Raw genomic sequence first — 20912 nt, 5'->3', positions numbered from 1 at the left:
ATTTGTCACTGTCATTAACTTAGTTTTAAAAAGCGACTGCAGTCTTTTGGATGGTCGCCAAAATAACAATTTTGTAAAGTAAATGTAGTAACGTAATTATATCTTCGTGGAAATTCAACTGCAAATCATTATTAAGAGTAAAATCTTTTGAAGAAGAACACAAGTTTACACTTTTATTCATACCAATATTATAAACCTGAAGTTAGCTTTCTTGAACGCGCTTGTCTCAGGAACCAATGGGTCGATTTGAAAAATACATACATCGAGTTGCAAAAATATAACAGACATATACAAATAATTTAGGTTGCTTTTTATCTGGTATGTATTATACTTTTATATTTATATTGTGTTAATACGGCGGGCGCCATGTTTGATAGTCACGTGACGTTGACGAATTAATTGACGATAGTATCGTAAAATAAAAAGTTTATTATTGACTTCATGTTCGTTTCATGAGAGGTCATAAAACAATCGTAGCGGAATTATGTCGAAATAATAAACTGCAAAGGTTAATATGACTTATGTGCAAAAGCCATTAAACTTTATTCCAAGTTTTCTAATTTAACGTGGGCTACTAAATCGACATTTAAGTGCCCTTAACTTATCTATTTATTTTCAATTTGTATGCAAATTAAGTATTGTTTTCATAGAACTAAAGCAGCGAAAAGATTATTCGTTGTTTATCGTTTAGTAATAACAATCACTCAAATGAGTTAGTTATTGTAAACCAATGTTTAGGGATTCTGAAGTCAGCTAAAATCGCGGCCCGATAGGTTACGGTACACAATAGGTGCTAAAAGTATTTAAATATGCCTGGTTTTATTTATGACGGAACCGTATTTTTTGGCGATTTATTGAAGCTGAACGTTGTGTGTGGGTAAAATAATTTTGATTTTTTGTGTTTCATGACCGGCATTTTGCGATACACTTAATTTTTTAACCATTTATTTAAAACTTCAGTATCCTTAACACTTATTAAGGAAACCACATATCTTAGAATTAAACAAAACGTATTTAGTATTAAAGAACTTTATTTTTCATGTCTTATTTGTAGTCTTAGTCAGTTCATACATTAGCAACAGCAGGTATAAGAGTCTCATAGATACTGATGCCCCTCAAGTAAGTCTCAGCCCTTAGACTCTCGTTGTGTTCGTGTAATCCGGGCACAGTTTTGGACATCGGCGAGAACCCGAGCGCAGGGATACCGAGTTCTCGTAAATACCGGCTGTCAGTCCCACCCGGGAACGTGCAGCATTTTAACTTGATTTTTCTGGAACGAAAAAGAGGGATAGATTGTTAGCTTGTTTTCTATGTTGTCATTTGAGAGGGTTGTCGTTTTTGTAAGAAAAGAGACATTTGTGCTATAAGCATAAAGGAGCTGTGGTGTATTTAAACCACTCATCTAGTCACACACAATTAGTCCTGATAACTAAGCTAAACGATGATGTCTCAATTATATACCATCCTTACCTGCTTTACCTGTTAATAACCATCGTTAGTTAGTTGGCAGAACAATAGTAAATTTTGAGCCCTCAATGAATACATCAATTACAAATGTTGACGATAGGACTTTAGCGTAACATGTTTATAATATCATGTGTAATGATGTGTATTGGTATATTCAACATATATGTATAGCTTCCTTTTATAGCAAGATGTGATGAGGTAGAATGATAGCAGCCAGCTATAAACTCCTTTTGTGTTCGGATACAATTGAACCGCAATTGTTCCGGTTTTTAAACGCCCTACAAGTCGTATACGAGTCGAACAATAGGCGAATACCAAGGAGTTGAAAAAATGAATTTGAACTAGGACTATTTTAGCTTAACGATAGTGTTCTAAATAGAACGTGAATTCTCGCGTTCAATGTCTTTACTAAATCCTTGTAGTTAGTTGAGATCTATTTTTGTAGGAGTTAATTTATCAAGTGTGGATGAGTTATAAGGACTCGTAGAACCTCCCAAAAGTAGAAATATTATGTTTTTGGTTCGAGATAGATTAATTAAAGTGTATTAACACATACAAATATTCTTTAATCTGTTATTAGCGACTACTATCTCCACTTGCTAGATCTCATCGTTTGTAAGATTTATCCTGCCTTTAAATATACTGGTTTATTTCATAAATACTCACAGTTGATCAGCAGCAGCTTTAAAAGCGAGCCAGTAAGCATTGGTTTGTGTGGTCGGCGCCACGTAGGGATCCTTCTGTTTATACTCAAACGTCACCCCGTCACCAGCCTCGGCACACCAGCGACGTATCTGTTGGAAGCAATATATCCTTACTAGTATTTTCATTGCAAGGATAACTCTGTGTCTCTGTGTAGCGTTTACAGACAAGAAATTACTGAACCCATTGAAATTAAACACGAGTCACACTGTCTATGTTTACCTTATAAAAAAAATGTGCTGAGAAAACAGCTAATACTTTCAAAACTGCTGAGGTGCTTTAGATGAAACAATTTGAATTTGAATCGTTACATCAGCTCAAAAACTACGATGCCACAGCCAAACAGTGGTCGAACTTTTTTTGCGTCAGGGGTTAAATAAAACTGTTTAATTTCGCCTTCTAATCCGATATTTATATCCCTGAACCTCGCCTAAACTTCTAAAAACTTAAGTGTCCTGGGCTGTTCAAAGTTGTATACCTAGAAGACTAGGTCAATAGGTTTTATACGTATTTTATTACTAACTAACTTACTCGTGGGAAATCTACCAGCTTTAAACTTACATAAAAGCTAGATTAGACTGGTTTAGTTCGCAATAAATACGGATATTTTAGAAACAATAAATTAATGTTCTTTCAACTTTATTAACAACTTCAGGCAACAGTAGAGGTAGTTATTAAAATAAATGTATTTTGGTGTATGATTGAGTAAGATAGCCGTTTCCTTTTTTACCCACGTCCAAATGGAATTAATCAGTAGATAAGATTCTAAGGGCTGATTTTTCAATCATCAGTTAACTTCTATCTGAGGAATAAAAATGGCGGTTTGACATATTCAAAAACATAGACAGTTAATAAAAAAACTGTAACCTTTTTTACTTACCTCGTTTTCAAATTGTTTCTGGTCGACAGACAGAGCGATGCGTATGTCGAAGCTTGCGGTCAACTTTTCAGGCACCACGTTGTTCTGAATTCCGCCCTGTGAATAAAACATAGGTGTTCTGATGAGTCAGAATATGTATGAGAAGTAAGAATGCATTGTTAACGTTATGGTTTTGTTTTGTATAAGTATCCCATGTAAACCAAAAATGAAGATAGAACTTTGTACCTACTGTCACAATCGGTTTAAGGACAATTGTGACTTAATTGTCCATTAATCAATAAAATTATTAAATAAAAATTGAAATAAAACGCTCTTACAAATGAGGGATTTCATTTGCAACTGAAGCAAAAACAGTGATATTGTGTGCGATAGACATGCCATAGTGACATTTTTAAGGATCTGTGGGACGTTTATTTAAGAGAAAAGTATAAATTGACATAAATTACTCATGTACGATAAATACATACCTAATTACCGATTAAGTTTACAATAAAATGTATGTATAGTGTCAACTTACTGATAACATGGTGAGGTTGACAGTTGTAACATCTCCGATGGTCAATTCTGGGTTATCAGCCAGCTTCTTCTTCGACTCCTGACGTAGATCCATGAATTTATCTATCATATACCTTAGCTAAAACAATAAAATAATTAAATTCATTAGTATAGGTAACTTAAAGCAACATACGTGAACAATGAAGCCCTTGATCTTTGAAAATATAACTATTTGTTGGTATAAAAAAGTTCTGTCAGAAGTGGGATTCGAACCCACGCCCACAGAAGTGGACTGCGACCTGAACGCAGCGCCTTAGACCGCTCGGCCATCCTGACATGCAGACTAGTGTCCAAATTTCGAATCATATTAATGACTATCGTAAAATAACAACGTCACTACGTAAATTCTGGAACGTAAATATAATACGGTCAACAGATCATCCTTTCATTCGATTTGTAAATATCAATACCTACATGATAATTCCATTACCTAGAATTATATATTCACATGTTTTCCCTTGAATAACTTAATAACACAAAAGACTGTCACTCTCTGATATTTTGTTTTACAAATCGGCTAAACTTACAATTATAGGGTCAATCAATCAATATATATACTTTTCTTATTTTTTACATAATTAAATTGTATGCACACTCTCATTTAATTCAGAACCATATCAGAGTATAATCTATCCCACCAAAAACATTAAATGTAAAAAAAGCCAATCCTCTACGCAATTCCTCCACCGTAAAAAGTTTTGAGATCACATAGAAGCCAAGTCCTGTTCTACTTTATTTGTAATAATAAATCAATATTTTGTGACTATATCAATAGTTTCGTTCACTTTACAATAATATTGACTTGGCCATGAGCACAATAAACTACAAATATAATACAGCATATCTTGGAGAGGTGAAAGTCAAACATGAAGTTTAATATCACAGAATTAAATACTTTTAGTTTATTCAATTGTTACTAAATGACCGACAGTCAGTATCATCCAACATCAATGAACTGCACATGTACTATGGCGCATGTTTAGTCCATGGTGATCTCAAATTCCAATCAGTCCATAATCAGTTCAATCGTAAAATCATGTCCATTAGAATTTATCAATTCAATGGTATTTACACATTATTACAAGGAGCGACTTTTAACTTGTGCTCATGGCCAAGTATTATTGTAATGAGAACAAAACTATTGATATAGTCACAAAATATTGATTTATTATTACAAATAAAGTAGAACAGGACTTGGCTTCTATGTGATCTCAAAACTTTTTACGGTGGAGGAATTGCGTAGAGGATTGGCTTTTTTTACATTTAATGTTTTTGGTGGGATCTAATTTATTTTTTGTAGGTCTCTTTCTTCTCTAAGTATAGGTATAACAAATTAAATTAACTTACATGCAACTAACTAAATATATAACAAACTAAATATGTACACCTAAAGTAGCACGTAAACAATATTTTTTTAACCTAAAAAATTTCGAAATTGTTGAATTTTTTAATCGAATATCTTTTAGAATAAAAGAGATTTATTTCAGAGGTAGATGACGCTATCACATGAAATTATTAGATTTTTTTTAAGTACTACTTATACTAAACTTTGTAACGAAACCATAGCGCGATTTAGACCAGGACAACGCCATCTATCGAGCGAGCATGCAGTGTTTATCGCACTGCTTTAATATGAAAGATTTTATCATTATTCATTTCATTTAAACCTAGCTTTTTTATTCATATGATGTATATTTAATACATAATAACAATATACCACTACGTAACAATAAAACAAATAGTAACATTTTGTACATAAATAAATAACAAAGTTATCAATGCAGTCAAAATTCATACACAATGTTCTTGAAAAACCGCAAATATAAATTTGTTTCCTATTTTTTTATTAAGTTTTAAGGTTTTTATAATTTTCCCTTTATATGTAGGTAATAACCTATCTTGTTGCCAAATTTGAAGGTTCTAAGTTTGCTAGAAGTACCTTAGACTTTTGATGATCGGTCAGTGAGTGAGTCAGTGACAAAATGGTGTAACTTTGATCGCTCATATCTCGTAAACTATTTATTCAAATGTCTTGTAATTTTGAGACTGAGCTTGTTCTAATACTTACTCTTGGTCATCGAAAACCTAAACTCCTAGCTTTGTTCACATGGAAGATACAGGGGGCTGAAATAGCCGCGAAACGCTTCGAGAAAAGATGGTACGGCCGTGCCCGCTTTGCTCGAGTCTTGGCTGGGGCACTGCCGTGCCCTCAGATCATAGCACGTCCTACCTACACCAGTGAGTTGGTTTTGATAATTAATTTATCGAGTAGGTATGTAAGGTGGGATAGCACTTTATCTAGTTGCGGCTCCATACTGCAGTTACTGCAGTGGATAGTAGAGGTGCAGTGTCACTGCAAATAGGTGCACTTTCATTTTATTACTGGAAGAACTTTCTGCAATCTTTAAGAGTGTCTTTTGAAGAATTAATCGGGTCTTTTAAGATTACTTTTCTTTCGAGAAAGATATAGTTGCCCGTGTTTGTATCTTTAAATATTTATTAAAAGTAATGAAATAATGCAACTCATGGCCTTACTGTAGGTATAATAAAACATCTTTAATAGATGTTATATATAACTTACAGATACAAAAATCGTTTTTATATTTATCTCGACTTAATTGACCCTAATCTAAATTATGGACGCAGTGGGTTTTAGAAAAAAAAGCTATTATAAAAAGCAATTTAAGGCACCATTCAAACTTAAAAACACACTCAATACATACTTAAAGCCAAAATGTATAAAATAAACTGCAGTTCCAACAAAACGTTTGTCATCGAAATAGCACTTTAAAAACTACTTTCAAGCGTTGTCAGTTATCTTTTCCAATTCTCTTTGGGCAGAAAACGCCGGAAACTCGCTGTATCTTGAAGTATAGACTACATTTTTCAGTATAGATTGCAGTAAGAGCTACCACACACTACAAATTTTTAGTCGCCCGACAGTTTGTTTGGGCTACATTCGGTTAGACTGGAAGCCGACCACAACGTAGTTGGAAAAAAGGCTTGGAAGAAGAATGAATGGTAGTACGCATATTACAAAGATCAGGTATTTAGCCGGTTTCAGACTGCTTGAAAACTTTGATTGGAATCAAGACTTTAACAAAAAAAAAAACATTTTGCCAACCATCAGGTCAACTTTCAGCCGACTGTTTAGTATGCAGTACGTGGTTCTGGTTTTTATAGCTTTTGCAGTGTATGAGATACATAAAAATGTTTTATGGGAAGAATCTTGTTCCGTATAGCCTATACATAGATGCAAGTTTATTGAGTGCATCAAAATTGCAGTTTAATGAAACTTTGTTATGAGCTTGGTACAACAAGTGTTCTTTGATTTATTTTAAATGTTTTAAATAAAATAAAACAATACTTTCTACATATTGTAAGAAATAACGTCCTCGTTAATATGAGTAAAATGGCCAACACCTGATCCACTGATTTGAACTAAAAACTTATTATGTATTTTAGAAAATTACGTATTCATTAACTACGCTATATGCTGAATTGCAGAGATTGTAGGTACATAATAAGTTTATAAGGCCATTTAGTTTTACAAATGTTCGACTGTAACCCGTAAATGGCGAGGATACATTAACCGCCGCCATTTTGGGTAATTACGGGCAAAAGTTAAAGTTTGCAGGTTAAGGTGGAAATATTTCTTCAATTTACTCGGCTTCCTCTACTTTTGTCGCTGTAAGATTACTTTTTGGTTGAGCCACATTACTTTTCTGTTATTTACCAAGTTATTATATTCATCAATCATTTTTATAGAGACGGAAAGGCTGTGTTATTTTATTTAATGCTTGAATTTTTGGAATATTGATACTCAGCAGCATTGGATTAGACTGGGACTCGAGAGAAATATATGTAGATGAGAGACATCCTTTATTGCTTAAAAGTGCTGCTATTTCCGACTTTCACTGAACAATACATACCTACCTTCTCAAGGGACATTACCGTTAAGAAAGTAAGTACCATTATGCATTAAGCTTAAGTCACACTTGGTGCATGAAGTTTAAGCCTAACGCCTGCGTTCATACGATTATTAGGCAGATCCTACCAAGAGCCACGCTCCAAAGCTCTGAGCGCAGTGAGCGTGAATCAGCGTGTTATATAAATTATAACCTTAAAAATTACATAAAGATAGTTAGATACATGGCAAAGTAAAAAAATATGTAGTTTTCTGTTTGATAGAAATACGAATATTCAATAGAATACAGAAAACCTAAATTGTGTTTTGGCTCAGCGTTTCGTGAAAAGTGAACAGGCAAGTCTGATGTTTAGCATTTGATAGTTTTAGGATACACTTTCTTTCATTTAAACAGTTAGTTAGTCTCCTCGTTAGTTTAGCTGTAAGTAGCCCAGCTTAAACATAAAATACGAGATGGTACTTGGGATCTTAGTTTTCGTCTTTATCTACTTAGATACTGGCCTCTATGTCCTGGCGAAGTTTAATGCGGACACTAATTATTTCAGATACTTAAACGTAACAGATCTGGTTTAAAAACCCACTAACAAAATAGCATATAGTCAAGAAATTTGAAGAATCACCTTTATTTCTAAGATTCATAGATTGCAATTGGACTCGGTTCTCATATGACAATTGTTCCTCCCTAATTAAATTGCCCTGGAAACTATTAAACTGATATTTTACTTCCATCCTTGCTAAAGAATCTTAAGTACACCATTTATTAAATGGACATGTCTCCTTTAGAAAGTATGGAGGGTCTCAACAATCGTCCGAGCAGTTGATCCAAGTGTCAAGTCGGCCAGATAGCACATTAAAATTTCACATAAGGTCTCCTACAAACGTTAACTAGAGCTATCTAATATGCTAGGTCCTGAATATTAATACATGTAGTTATTCGTCAACCCTTTGACCCTTCCATTATTCTCTTAGAAGTGGATTCTACTAAAACTTGACTATCACAGCGGATAATTGTATGTTAACTTAATTTTAGAAATTAATACTTATGTATATTACACATAAGTATTCGAAATCTCTTTTAAACAGATGGACGTGTTTAAAAAAGCTTTAAGAATAGGTAATATTTTAAAATCATGCAACCTAGTGAAATATAGAGCTAGTAGATACTTTTGCATACGTATTTGAGGCAAACTGAAAACATTATGCAAAGCAAAGCAAAGCAAAGTTATGGATGGTACCGGCGTATAGCTTATGTTTCTATGCTTACTTTTAGGTCTGTTTTCTCAAAAACATTCCAGTCTTTATTTTTAAAGAATAACATAATTTCTCTTAAAAATACTCGGGATCTCGTTGAGGAATGACAAGGTTTATTCTCGAGACACTTGGGAAACGTAATTTATCGTCGACATTCGTTCTGAAGTGGACGAAGATATTTCGTCTGTTCAAATCGAAATCTGATACTCGAAATGAGAAATCTGGAATTATGTACTAAATTACATCCAGTTTTGAAATTACTGAAAATTTCGTTCCTCTATTCCTTTGAGCAAAGATCTAACTAATTTGACTGAAAAAGAATCAATCCAATTTTATCATAAGACTAACGAGTATATTTTTGTCAAAGTTTGTGCCATGACTCACATTTACACGTGCAGTTTATACATAATTAGGGTTCCAAACTATGTTGCGTCAAAACAGTTCTTACCCAAGTTTTAGCAATGTAACGCCTTACCAAACATAAAGAAAGAAACCTCCTTGCTTCTGTTCCTATTAGCCAAGTCTTCACTGGCCATAGTCACTTACTGCTACTTAAGTTTTATTTTCTTCCCTCGGGTAAACTTTGCAATTGTTCTTAAGAAAACTTTGTACGGTTATATTCACAAAACTTAATGTGTAATAGAAGTTCTAGGGTAAAACTATTTCCAGTTATATGTTAAATTTATTTTTGTATGATTCTACCGACGATTTCGACTGTGCAGACTTTTTCACGGTATGCGGAAGAAACCGTTGTCAGTAGCAAGAAGAGCAGTAGTTTTAAGTGAGGAGTACTTAATAATTATTTTTTGTCGTCAGTCGAAAGGTCTATTTAAAACAAACCTATATGGTTGATACTATCTCAAAATTTATCAAAAGATATTCGTATGCTTCGAATTATTCAGAACTCCTAAGCTAAGCTTGTATCAGATGCATCATTATTCTCAATTCATGAGCATTGCTAGTTGGCTGGCATCCAGGCCTGCTCGCAACAACTCGATTATTTTACACATAATTATTATAGACACACGTTTCAATGTGTGCAACCCTTGAGTGCTACGATGTCTAGCTTTATTTGTATTTGGAAGACAGGTTGTGTGACGGTAAGTCTGCAGTGACCTATAATGCTTTTTCTTGGTGGTCCACAGCATTAAATTCGGTTTTTGAACTAAATATTGGATCGGTTTTATAAATATTCGTTATTTCTTTGCGGTCGTACCAGATTTAAAATGTTTCTCGTACTTATCAACCAAAATTGGGTTCGGTAATTTAGTTTATAATTAGGATTAGTACTGTGACATGAGATTTCCATTATTGGTGCTTGACAAAGGTACACCTGGGAGGCTTAATGTTGAGTTAGGTACGTAATATTGATTTGGGAATCATTTTTGTTTCGTTGTTGCTAATACGAAGTGAAAATTAAAAGTTTGGGATCATGATGGGGTCGACGCGTATTAAGTCACTTCTAACCTACTTGTTGCGATATTTAAAGATTAATGATATTCTTCAGGTATTCGTCAAAACATTAAATCATCTGCATACTTTACATGTATAACTACAGCGATTTTAATACAATGTCAAAAGAGCCTTCGACTTCTGTTGATCTTACTGCAGCATAACTAGTCTTACCTACCTCTTTTAAAGTTACTTTATAATAATAATCGAGTAAAAGCACTAAAGCTAGCGAAAATAAAAAATGATACATTTTCTCACCTTTTCGCCACTGTTATCAGGTAGCAACAGAGAGCCGTGTCCCGACTTGCCGGGGCAGATGATGTCCATGTCTGAAATGAATCCGAATCGAAGCATTACTAAAATATGTTACTTATTGATATGAAAAGGATGAATGAGAAACTGAACTTTCCAACAAATGAATTGAATTTTGATAAATGGCAACCCCATATATATATTTCCAATCAAAGCTGGGTTTTCTTCAGTTTTTAATACCAAGAATTTGCACGTTAAATTTTCAAAGTACCTACATACCTACTGTCGCATGTCGGTAAAAATTGACTATAACATCAGGAACTGGAACTATTTCTGATTACAAAATTACATTTATTTTACATTACTTACTTTTGTAATAATAATAATCAAGTTGTTATACTTAGTACCTAATTGTGTTATTGTTAGCACGCAACCTGACAGATCGTGGTACGAGAACGAGAAAAGGGTCGGGATCTAATTAAGATCGGATTACCTTGTCCTTTAACATAATCATTATAGGCTCCGAATTTATTTTATTACAATGTACTATTAACTTCTGATTCTTCGTGTTGTTGTTTGCTTAATTTTGCTTAGAAAATCTTCAATTGGCAATTTCTTCAGTTATATTATAACCATCACAGCGCTTTCATATTAGCATTTTCCGTTTAGTACTTTTACGCGCCACACATTTCGGGCACAAAAACCAGCCGCGAGGTTTTATGTATCATCATTCAAACCGATAGTTGGCAATTTTTTTCCTTTTTCACCGACCGTTTTATCATAAACAGTTACTTTAAGAGCTGCAAAAGGAGCCTCTTTATTTAATCTAAAATTTAAATTGTACTCACGCCAAATAGTCCTCTCGCCGTTGAAGATCAAGAATTCCTCTGTAGGGCTGGCTATGCCCTCATCCAGTGCGAAGCCAACGTTCAGATTCTTAAACGCATCTGTTTTCACGAACTCCCCCATACCCAGGGTTCCGCCAATCTCCTCATCTAGTGGTACAAATAGAAACATTATAATTAACAAATAAGTAAGTTTTATAATATTTGTGATTAACTTAACTAAGCAAGTATTAAAACAAGAGTAAGTTTTTTATAATATTTGTGATTAATTTAGTTAAATTAAGCAAGTTTGAAACAAAAGTAAGTTTTTATAATATTTGTGATTAACTTAACTAAGCAAGTATGAAACTAAGTAAGGCAGTAACACAGCTTATACATTAGAAATAACATAATATGTTAAGTATGTGTAACATTACATATATTCAGCTGCAGGAAGTAGTCGCGTTGAGATGCGAGTGAAACCGCTGGTCACAGTAAGCGTATTACACAGTAAGTATTTATTTACTTGTCCATATTCAGGCAATACATGATTTGCCAAATGTATTATTTTCGCAAAACTCCATTCTAAGTATACGCCATTCCTTAGTTCAAGGTGCAATTTTTCTTTCTGATGCAAAAAGTGCATCGGCAGCATCATTTGGGCTAATAAGAGCTCTCGATAGATCGCTGTATCACTCGAGGCTCTAGACCCAGATACGATACGACCTTTACCCATCTTGTTAGAGACCACCAAAGTTTAAGTGTTGCTTATATAAATGGACATTTAAAACAGCTAATTAGTTGCTACAAGAATAACATACGCAAATGCGGAGAAGATTGAGACTTTAAGATTATTGTCAACTATTCAGTCGCTGTGATTGTAGTATAAAAAGGAGTTTGTAGGTTTCCTGGATATGTGGAACATAGGCAACCAACTAATTTGCATAGTTCTTATCAACTAATTTGAGTATTCTAGAGCTAGCACTTCAAACCAACTCTTCAGCTAAACTGTCTTTGTTCTGTGTGTATTAATAACTAGCTTCTGCCAGCGGTTTCACCCGCATCCCGTGGGAACTACTTCCCGTACCGGGATAAAAAGTAGCCTATAGCCTTCCTCGATAAATAGGCTATCTAACACTGAAAGAAATTTTCAAATCGGACCAGAAGTTTCTGAGATTAGCGCGTTCAAACGAACAAACAAACTCTTCAGCTTTATAATATTAGTATAGATAAATCATTTATTTGCTTTTTAAACATGGTATTTTTGGTGTTACATAACATATAAAGGTACAAGCATGTTTAGCTATAACATAGCTAAACATGCTTGTAGTATTAATTGTAAAGTGTGCAATAAAGAATAATAATAGTAACAGATAATACACCAGGTATTACAGAGATATTTTGTGGATAGAGTGAAGTAGATAAGAATGTCAAAAAAAATTGACAACAACAAAAATTGGACACTGCTAATCAGCCCCGGATCTTCAATTTTTTTTAGGCGGGGCAAAAACTGAAAAGTGCCGCCCCGCCTACCTACGTACTTATATTTATTTTCACCACCGAAAGTCACTTTTTTGGTAGGTAAAGGACTTAAAAAAATGTGTCCAAATCATTGTAGGCTCAAACTGTTCGCCAGGTTTAAGTTATGAAGTCGAGACAGACAGTGCCGGCTTTAACTCTACTAGCGCCCTGGGCGAGATTTCTACGGCGCCCCCAACTACAATTCAAACCCATACGAAAAACAGAGACATAATATGTAGTTACCGATTGCGCGAGCGAAGCGAGCGCGAATTTTTTTTTATAGTTAACAAGTCAAAGCAAAAATTACCTAAAATGTAGCCCAATCGTACATAAGTTATTGCTGGTTGGTGAATGCAAAAACACGGGAACACAGGTTGTGATTGCGCGAGCGAAGCGAGCGCGAAATTTTTTGTTATATTTTAGAACTCAAAACAAAAATGACTTAAAATGTAGCCCAAACGTAGATAGCTCTTTGTTGGTGTTGGCGCCTAAGTATGAATTAAAATTTTGGGACTTAAAGTAGTACCATAAATAGAAACTAGAAGTTACTTTCTTATTAATAAAAGGACTTAAAAACGACGCTACCTTTTTGCCTAGCAAAAAGGTAGCGTCGTTTGTAGACAAAAAAAATTTCAAAAATAAAAACAACTATAAAGTGAAGCAAGCCCGAAAAAGCTTTTTTGAGATTTGGATCACTAAAAGTCCTTAACATATATAATAAAAGGCGACTGTGAAATGAAGAAGCCGCGAGCGAAGGGAGCGCGAATTTTTTTGAGTATTGGGACATTAAATTAAAAGTAGCTATATGTGAAAAAAAAATGTAAGTGTAAAGTAAAGAAACCGCGAGCGAAGCGAGCGCGAAAATTTTTGAGTTTTGGGACATAAAAGTAGTGTATCTAACGCGCGCGGCATTGTATGACAATACATTAATTTAATTGAAATTTCTTGGTCCAGAGGCGTGCCGCGGCGCCCCTGAGCTCGCGGCGCCAGGGTTATTCGAACACCCTGCACCATAGGTTAAGGCGGCCCTGATGCTATCCATACATTTGGATACAGTTCTTGTAAGTTGCGATCTTTGATGAAATTTTAAACAAAAATAGGAGTAAAATTCTGATCAAGGATTGGTTGGGGGCGCCCAACCGCGCCCTACCCTAAAGCCGCTACTGGAGACAGATTAATGTACACAAAAAGTTAATAAGTAGGTAAAAAGCGCAGTAAAGTAGCAAGCAGTCGGAAGCGCAAACTTTTTTGTTTTTGAGGACTCAATAAATATATTTTTTCGCTACATTTGACTTATAAAAGGTAAGATAGCGCGGATTAGACTAATGAAGCCAACAAGGCAATGCCTGTGTAACATTGCGCGAGCGGAGCGAGCGTGAAATTTTTTGAGTCTACGACACAAAAGTACTTACATTGTCAAGTAACAAGTAGCCGCGAGCGCAGCGAGCGCGAACTTTTTTAAGTTATTTGTTTGAAGACTCACAAATTAAACTGGGAATCATGTACAAATAAAAAGAAACCGTGATTAGAGCGAGTGCTATTTGTGTTCGATCAGAAAAACAGTACAGAAACGGTAATTTAACCGCGAGCGTAGCGAGCGAGAATTTTTTCACTTAGTTGGAGGATGTTATGAAAAATAATCAAAATGATCAATTAAACATAGCGAAGGCGACTTTTTTTGAAACTTTGCTTGTCAGTATCATGATACAATGGAACTTCCTTATCAAACGGGTGTAATTTCATCGAAATTTTCTGGTGGTGGGGCGTCCCGTGGCGCCCCTGAGACCGAGGCGCCCGGGTTATTCACACACCCTGCACCATAGGTTAAGACGGCCCTGTAGGTAACTATTATGGTAATCTGTGATGTAGGATTTAAAATCAGGCAGCCGCCTGATTTTGCCGCCCCCTGAATTTGCCGCCCGGGGCATGGGCCCCGGCTTGCCCCCCCCTAGATCCGGGGCTGCTGCTAATCAACAAACCTGGCACAAAAGAAAGATGAAGAGTCCTCTTCAGCCTTATACCCTTAGCCTTCATCCTCTTCACCGCTTCGATGTACTGGATGGCCACGGACTTCATGTCCTGGACTCCTCGGCCGTAGATCAGCCCATCCTTCAAGTGAGCCTCGAATGGAGGGTATGTCCAGCTTTTCTGGGGAAAGGGATAGCAGAACGTTATCTTTAATAACTATTAATAAGGTAGGCCTTGGTCTTTCCTGGGTTGACGTATTTTTTGAAGGAGTAATCCTGGCTTTGATACACAAAGGAATCTCAAGTTATTAAAAGTTGCTTCACTACACCTACAGCGGGGTCATCGGATGATTTTCTTTCTCAATAAAAAGGTCTTAGTCTTTATTTACTCCTCTTAATTTTTTTAAAGTGTATAAAAAGGCCATCATAAACTGGCATTCAGTTCAGTAATCCTATTTGAAAAACAAAAACAGAACTTTCCTCAATCTGTTTATTGCTTGCAAACACAACATCAACTCATAAATCAATTTTGATATCCAGACTTTTTTCTATAAACCACAGATGCTATACAAATCTAGATAAGTCTTTTCTCGAAATAGTGGTGCCTGGATTTATCGATATCAGAGTGGTTTTACACAGTAATAAGAACGGCTAGAGTTGGCTGCGGAAGAGTAATTAGGTTTTTCTGTTAGAGAAAACCTGATTTACTCGTACAGTCGGGATCTAATGTGGGAAACGTAATTGGAGACTTGTGATCGCATCTAGAAGGTTTAATTCTACGATCAATTGTGAGGTTACGATAAGGAAAATATATTTTGTATTCTCATTTATGTATTTTTTTATATTCTACATGATTTCCTAAAAGTTCCTAAGCTGCTTCGCCATCTCTAAGCACCTGATTATAAATCGTGGTTTTAATAATTACTAGTTGTAGAAATATGCTTAGAGCTTCAAGTACTTTTCTTTCTTTGGATTAGGTTTTGTAACAAGGTGGAAAAAGTTTATTTGCAGCAATTTCTAAGTGTGGGTGCAAGTAACCTAATAAGTTACTAATGTAAACCACCTTATATAAAAGTGCATAAGGTCTATAATCCAACAGAATTAAGTAAAATATTACCAAAATTAATTTAGTGGTTGGCAGTCAGTGTCGTGGCTCGTGGCTGCTGTAACCGCATACAGTCAGTATACTGCTGAAATGGCTTCAAGGCAAAATTTAATTTAACTGGCCAAGATAGTTTAATGTATTGCAATTAAGTTTGAGTTATGAGCTCTTCTCTAATGCAAATTAGAGCGGTTCTTTGTAACTTTAATATGTATGCATTATACTTTGTATGATATTATTAAAGTTACAGTTTGAAATAGTAAGGTACGTAGTCAATATTGTCTTGTGTGTTATTTTCCTTAATTTAAATACTTAAATTTCCACAGGTTCTTCCTTGAATTAACACTAATATTTATTAAATAAAAACTTCATCACAGCTTTATTAACACTTTCCTCACCCTCCCAATTTACAAGAAATATTTACATATATGTTAACTCAACTACTAATAAATAACAAATAAATAAAATTATTTACCATACATAAACGTTTGTAATAACTTAAACAGCAAGGCAATAAAGGCGTTTAAAAGGTAATCTTTAGCAAGCCGTCTATCTGTTTAACTAATCCTTTACTTCAACATAAACTAAGTTTGACTACAACTTGATAACTTAGCGCAGCAAAGAGCTGACATTGTAATATTTCGGTCTCGTCTCACAATGTACAAACACGTTATGAAAACGTCAACCAAGGGATTCTGATACTAAACATATTACCTATGGCTAGATGTAAACGTGCATACCCTTTGAATTTCAATTCAGATATGTTTATGTTTTGGTCTCTTTACCTATATGAGTAGGCTAAGTATTTCTAAAATATATAAGCATTTACCTTTTGAACATAAAAATCTGTATTTTTTAAAAGTCCGATTCAAACCTGTGAAATAATTTTGCAGTGTTTTAGCCACTACACCCATCGTGGTATATGTACCTACTAAGAATTGTCATATTCATAATCAAAATATATAAGTACGCCATTGTACAAAATGCGCTAAAAGTATTAAATAAATAAATAAAATACATTGGTTTCGTCACTACAAGAATCTTACACGGAAATCAAATAGTTAATACAATTTAGAATACAAACCCGGTGTTACTACTACTACTTCACACTCCTGAAACTGGGTTACTTTAAATTTAATTTTAACTACGCTAGAAGCTCTCACTACAGGAACATCTAAATCTTTAGCAGAGTAGATTCTTTAAGAATTTATTCCCTAGGTATTGGTTTCTTTGGGAAGTATTGCAAATATGTTTTAAACTAGAGTTCAGCATTAAAAGTACATAACTTCTTTTTGAAAGAATACCTCTAATACACCCTCGATATAGGTCTACTGGTATATGATTATGGTTGAATTTATAAAGCTCGATGGTTTATATTTGCTATCAACTTGACATCATTTAAAACCTGAATTTGCGGGAGTCAATAAGGCTATTCAAATTATTCAATGTATGGAATGTTAGGAAACATAATTATGTATAGCGGTAACTCCGCAACCACGTCATGTCATGGATTTCCGCAAAGGTGTTCTTGATTCCATAATTTAGATTTGTCAATGTTATTTCTAATTATACATAGCTCTTAACAATTAATCCCTATTTCTATACCCTCCTAAATGTTTTTTGTGCAATAAAGTATAACCGTCGTACCACAAAACTTTTGAACGTCTGTTGAACACTTGTATAAAAAATTTACTTATTATGAGGTTGAAATAAGGTCCATTTTGTAGCCACACTTTTTTATGACAAGTGTTCAACAGATGTTTAAGTTTTTGTGATTAGGCTGTAAATATTTAACCAAAATAATTAAAAGCCTCACCTCAAACACTGGCACGACATCCATATGCGAGTTCAGCAGGATGGACGGTAGTGTCGGCTCTGTGCCTTCCCACGTCATCACGAGGACTGGCTTCTTGGGTACAGGCTCGTGCACCTGTACTGATAGACCCATCTCCGTGGCCTGCCCGCGGAGGTAGGTAAGGCATTCATCTGGAATGAGGGAAGAAAATAGTAGAGTTCCGTGGCCTGCCCGCGGTTTCATCCACGTCTCGGAAGAACAACTTTTCACAACTTTGTATAAAGTATGTTCTTTCTCAGACTCTAAACTGTATATGACTACTGTCCATCTATCTAAAAATTGCAAAGAGTTACTTCAAATGAGTAAATTAAATTGGAACTGTTATAAACATTCCACTATTTAGGGACTTATTTCAGTAAACTAATTGTTGGACAAAGTTTCACTCAGTTAACGTTTGGATTTGCTTTCCTCAATTATGAGGCATAGCTAATTTTAAATCAATAAAGTTTAGTTTTCCACAGCTCATTTTTGGAATTCCCTACATACCTACTTAAATGTACGTATACGAGATTCAAATAGTTTTTTTTTACTTTAAAATGCCTAATTTGGTGTTGCAATCAATCGTAAGTCGTAAATATCTACCTATAATAATAGTGTTCAATTCCCGTCGTTAACGTAGGTATGTAAACTATATTTACAACCATGCTACCATTTTGCAGAATTTTTAAAAGAGAGATCAAATAAGGAGAACACATTGCACCAAAAAGCAAACATAATTCATTAAAAACATCCACAATTCCCCATACAAACAAATTAAATTATCTTTTTTACTGCAATACGCTTGGGCCATGAATACTCTGACGCAGTCGCGTTCTAAAAACAGATCCAAAGCTCTATTGTGTACTCCGCTGTAATGCCTCCGCCGGTCTCGACAAGGCTTTATACCAAAATAACGGCTTCACACATCTAACAGAAAAAAAAGAATAAAGCCATATTGGAAGTGTCAGATTGGCTTTTGAAAATGGAAACTGTTTTTATGTTTTCTTTTTTTTGTTTTATATTTTTTATGTCATTTTGACATAAAAAGAGGTTTTATAGATGATGGGGACTGTTGTGGCTTCCGCGGGTATAAGCTTCGTTTATTATGTATTTTTAACTTATTATGGTTGCAATGGCCCATGCCTACGAATTAAGAGTACTATCCCTGATTGTGAAGTTTTTTGTTCGTTCATTATTTATTGGAATCGGTTCTATAAATAAATTCACGCATACACAATCACTCTTAATTTTGATAGCGTATTTAGATGCAATTTGTATTAACGAATAACATTTGCTACATAAAAAATGCAAGCCAATTATTGTGGTAAATAAATTAAATTAAAGAGTAACCTGACAGAACTCGGGCCATTAATTACATACAATAAAATTAGCGCTTTCATCGTTGCATTTCATTTGTGGGGAGATAATAAATTACATTATTTAAAACTGCAATTAATTAAAATAAAATAACAGGAGAAAGCTAGCTACACGGGCCGAAATAACTGCAACCTTTAATGCAAAGTAGTTTATTAGTTTTAAGTAAAAAGATGTGTAACTAAGTAAGTAATGAAACATGATGAATCATATAGAAAGACGCAATTTTAAGTATTTAACGTATTGAGAAACATGGGGATAAATAATAGAATGTTTAAAAAATATGGAAAATTGAATAGAGCCTAGTACATATTTATTAGCTGTATGCAGCTAAAAATAATTCTAATAAGAGGTATGCCTCTTATTAGAATTATTAGAATTATGACATTTTTTCTTGCCAGTTCAGTGAACTCGCAAAGATAATTTTATTTATATTATGTTACCTAGATTAGTCTTATAGTACTTTTGTTTTTATTGTTTAAATTCATTATTTTATTGTTATAATTTTTAATTTTATTTGGTGTAAATGTGTATCTTGTGTTTCTTTTTTCTTTTTTGTTACCTGAATGTGTTTAATTTTGTAAGAAAAGTGCCTCACTAACGCATTGGATTATATCTGTAATGTTAGTGATAAGGTTGAATAAATAAATAATAAAAAAAAAAATTACCGTCGTATAAGAACATATCTAGCACTAGAGACAGAATTTTGACATTAGATCCATACAATTAACGTCAAATTCCTATATCCAGTAAGCATAACAAGCAAATCAAAAGATAAACAATAACGGGAACGGTCCTAAGTAGAACTCAGTTCCTCTCAGTTGGTCATCCGTCCCGTCACTAATACACTCATCTACGTACCATAATTAACGTTGGGATGAACACTACGGATCCTCAGGTAATTCCGTAAATTGCTCACTGCGGGATCCGACTCGTAATCACTCGGCATTTTCCGGAACCAATCGGGTTATTCGAAATTTGAATTTGACAGTTTTCTGTCACTTATGGCGCGTTAGAATCGATGTGGTCCTTTTATAGATGATTTATCACAGTGTTTTGTACTTTAACCGCAAATAGTCCTATCTGTGGGAATTGAGGAGATTGGGGGTTTATGGAACAGAGCAAATAGGTTAATATAACCGTTTTTGATTTTATTTAAATTAATCATGAATGGCAGTATGAGGTGACTTTATTCTTCGAAATTTACTAAAAGCAAATAAAACGTGGTAAAATAACTAATGACTTGTAATATGTTTATGATAGTCAGTGCCAATTATTTTGCAGTTTGACATTGATAACATTTATTATTTGTTCGTATTTATAAACATAAACAATAATAGTTTTCATATCACGCAATAGGGTATTTTAGTCTAGATGAGAAAAAAATTAAAAGTGTATTACAATGATTGTTTAGAGTAAAAGCAATCGGGAAATGTTAGTTTCACTTCGTAAGGTACATAAATATATTTTTTATTGCAGTTTAAAGTTTTTAGGTTTTTTTATCTGTCTTTGAACACTACGAAATGTCGCCGCCATGCTAATGACGTCATTACGGTAGTAAACAAAAGTGTATAACCTCTAAATATTATCCACATTTCCCAATGTATTGATTCTTGAAGTAGTTAACCTATCATTAAAGAGTATATTTCATTAGATAGATAATGTTAATACAGTTAGGTACTTACATAAAAGTGATCTTCACAAAAGTATAAACGAGATTTATCTGATAACAGTCCGGGATCTCGTCTCGCAACTTTTAACCAAGTGTTTCTCATATTTATATCCACTGGTACTTGAATCCAT

The 20912-nt window shown here is 34.3% G+C and overlaps 2 protein-coding genes and 1 non-coding gene across 3 annotated transcripts in view; 1 reads left to right on the top strand and 2 right to left on the bottom strand.

Annotated features, from left to right (window-relative positions):
- Nucleotides 1-20912, top strand: part of LOC124634019 — a 111463-nt gene that overhangs the window by 30519 nt on the left and 60032 nt on the right. The gene's annotated exons all lie outside the window — the stretch shown is intronic.
- Nucleotides 1014-20099, bottom strand: LOC124634023 (aminoacylase-1-like). The gene is made up of 9 exons (XM_047169422.1): nt 19971-20099; nt 17718-17887; nt 14812-14980; nt 11336-11482; nt 10494-10564; nt 3567-3683; nt 3050-3145; nt 2134-2261; nt 1014-1270 (listed from the first exon to the last, which is right to left on the bottom strand). The coding sequence occupies exons 1-9, from the start codon at nt 20056-20058 to the stop codon at nt 1066-1068; spliced, it is 1191 nt and encodes a 396-aa protein (XP_047025378.1). The 5' UTR covers nt 20059-20099; the 3' UTR covers nt 1014-1065.
- Nucleotides 3797-3880, bottom strand: Trnal-cag. Its single transcript has one exon. It is a non-coding gene; the product is annotated as a tRNA-Leu (tRNA).

The sequence above is a fragment of the Helicoverpa zea genome, chromosome 10, assembly GCF_022581195.2.
Source record: "Helicoverpa zea isolate HzStark_Cry1AcR chromosome 10, ilHelZeax1.1, whole genome shotgun sequence".
NCBI classification, from domain to species: domain Eukaryota; kingdom Metazoa; phylum Arthropoda; class Insecta; order Lepidoptera; family Noctuidae; genus Helicoverpa; species Helicoverpa zea.
This window is presented reverse-complemented; position numbering and strand designations above follow the sequence as displayed.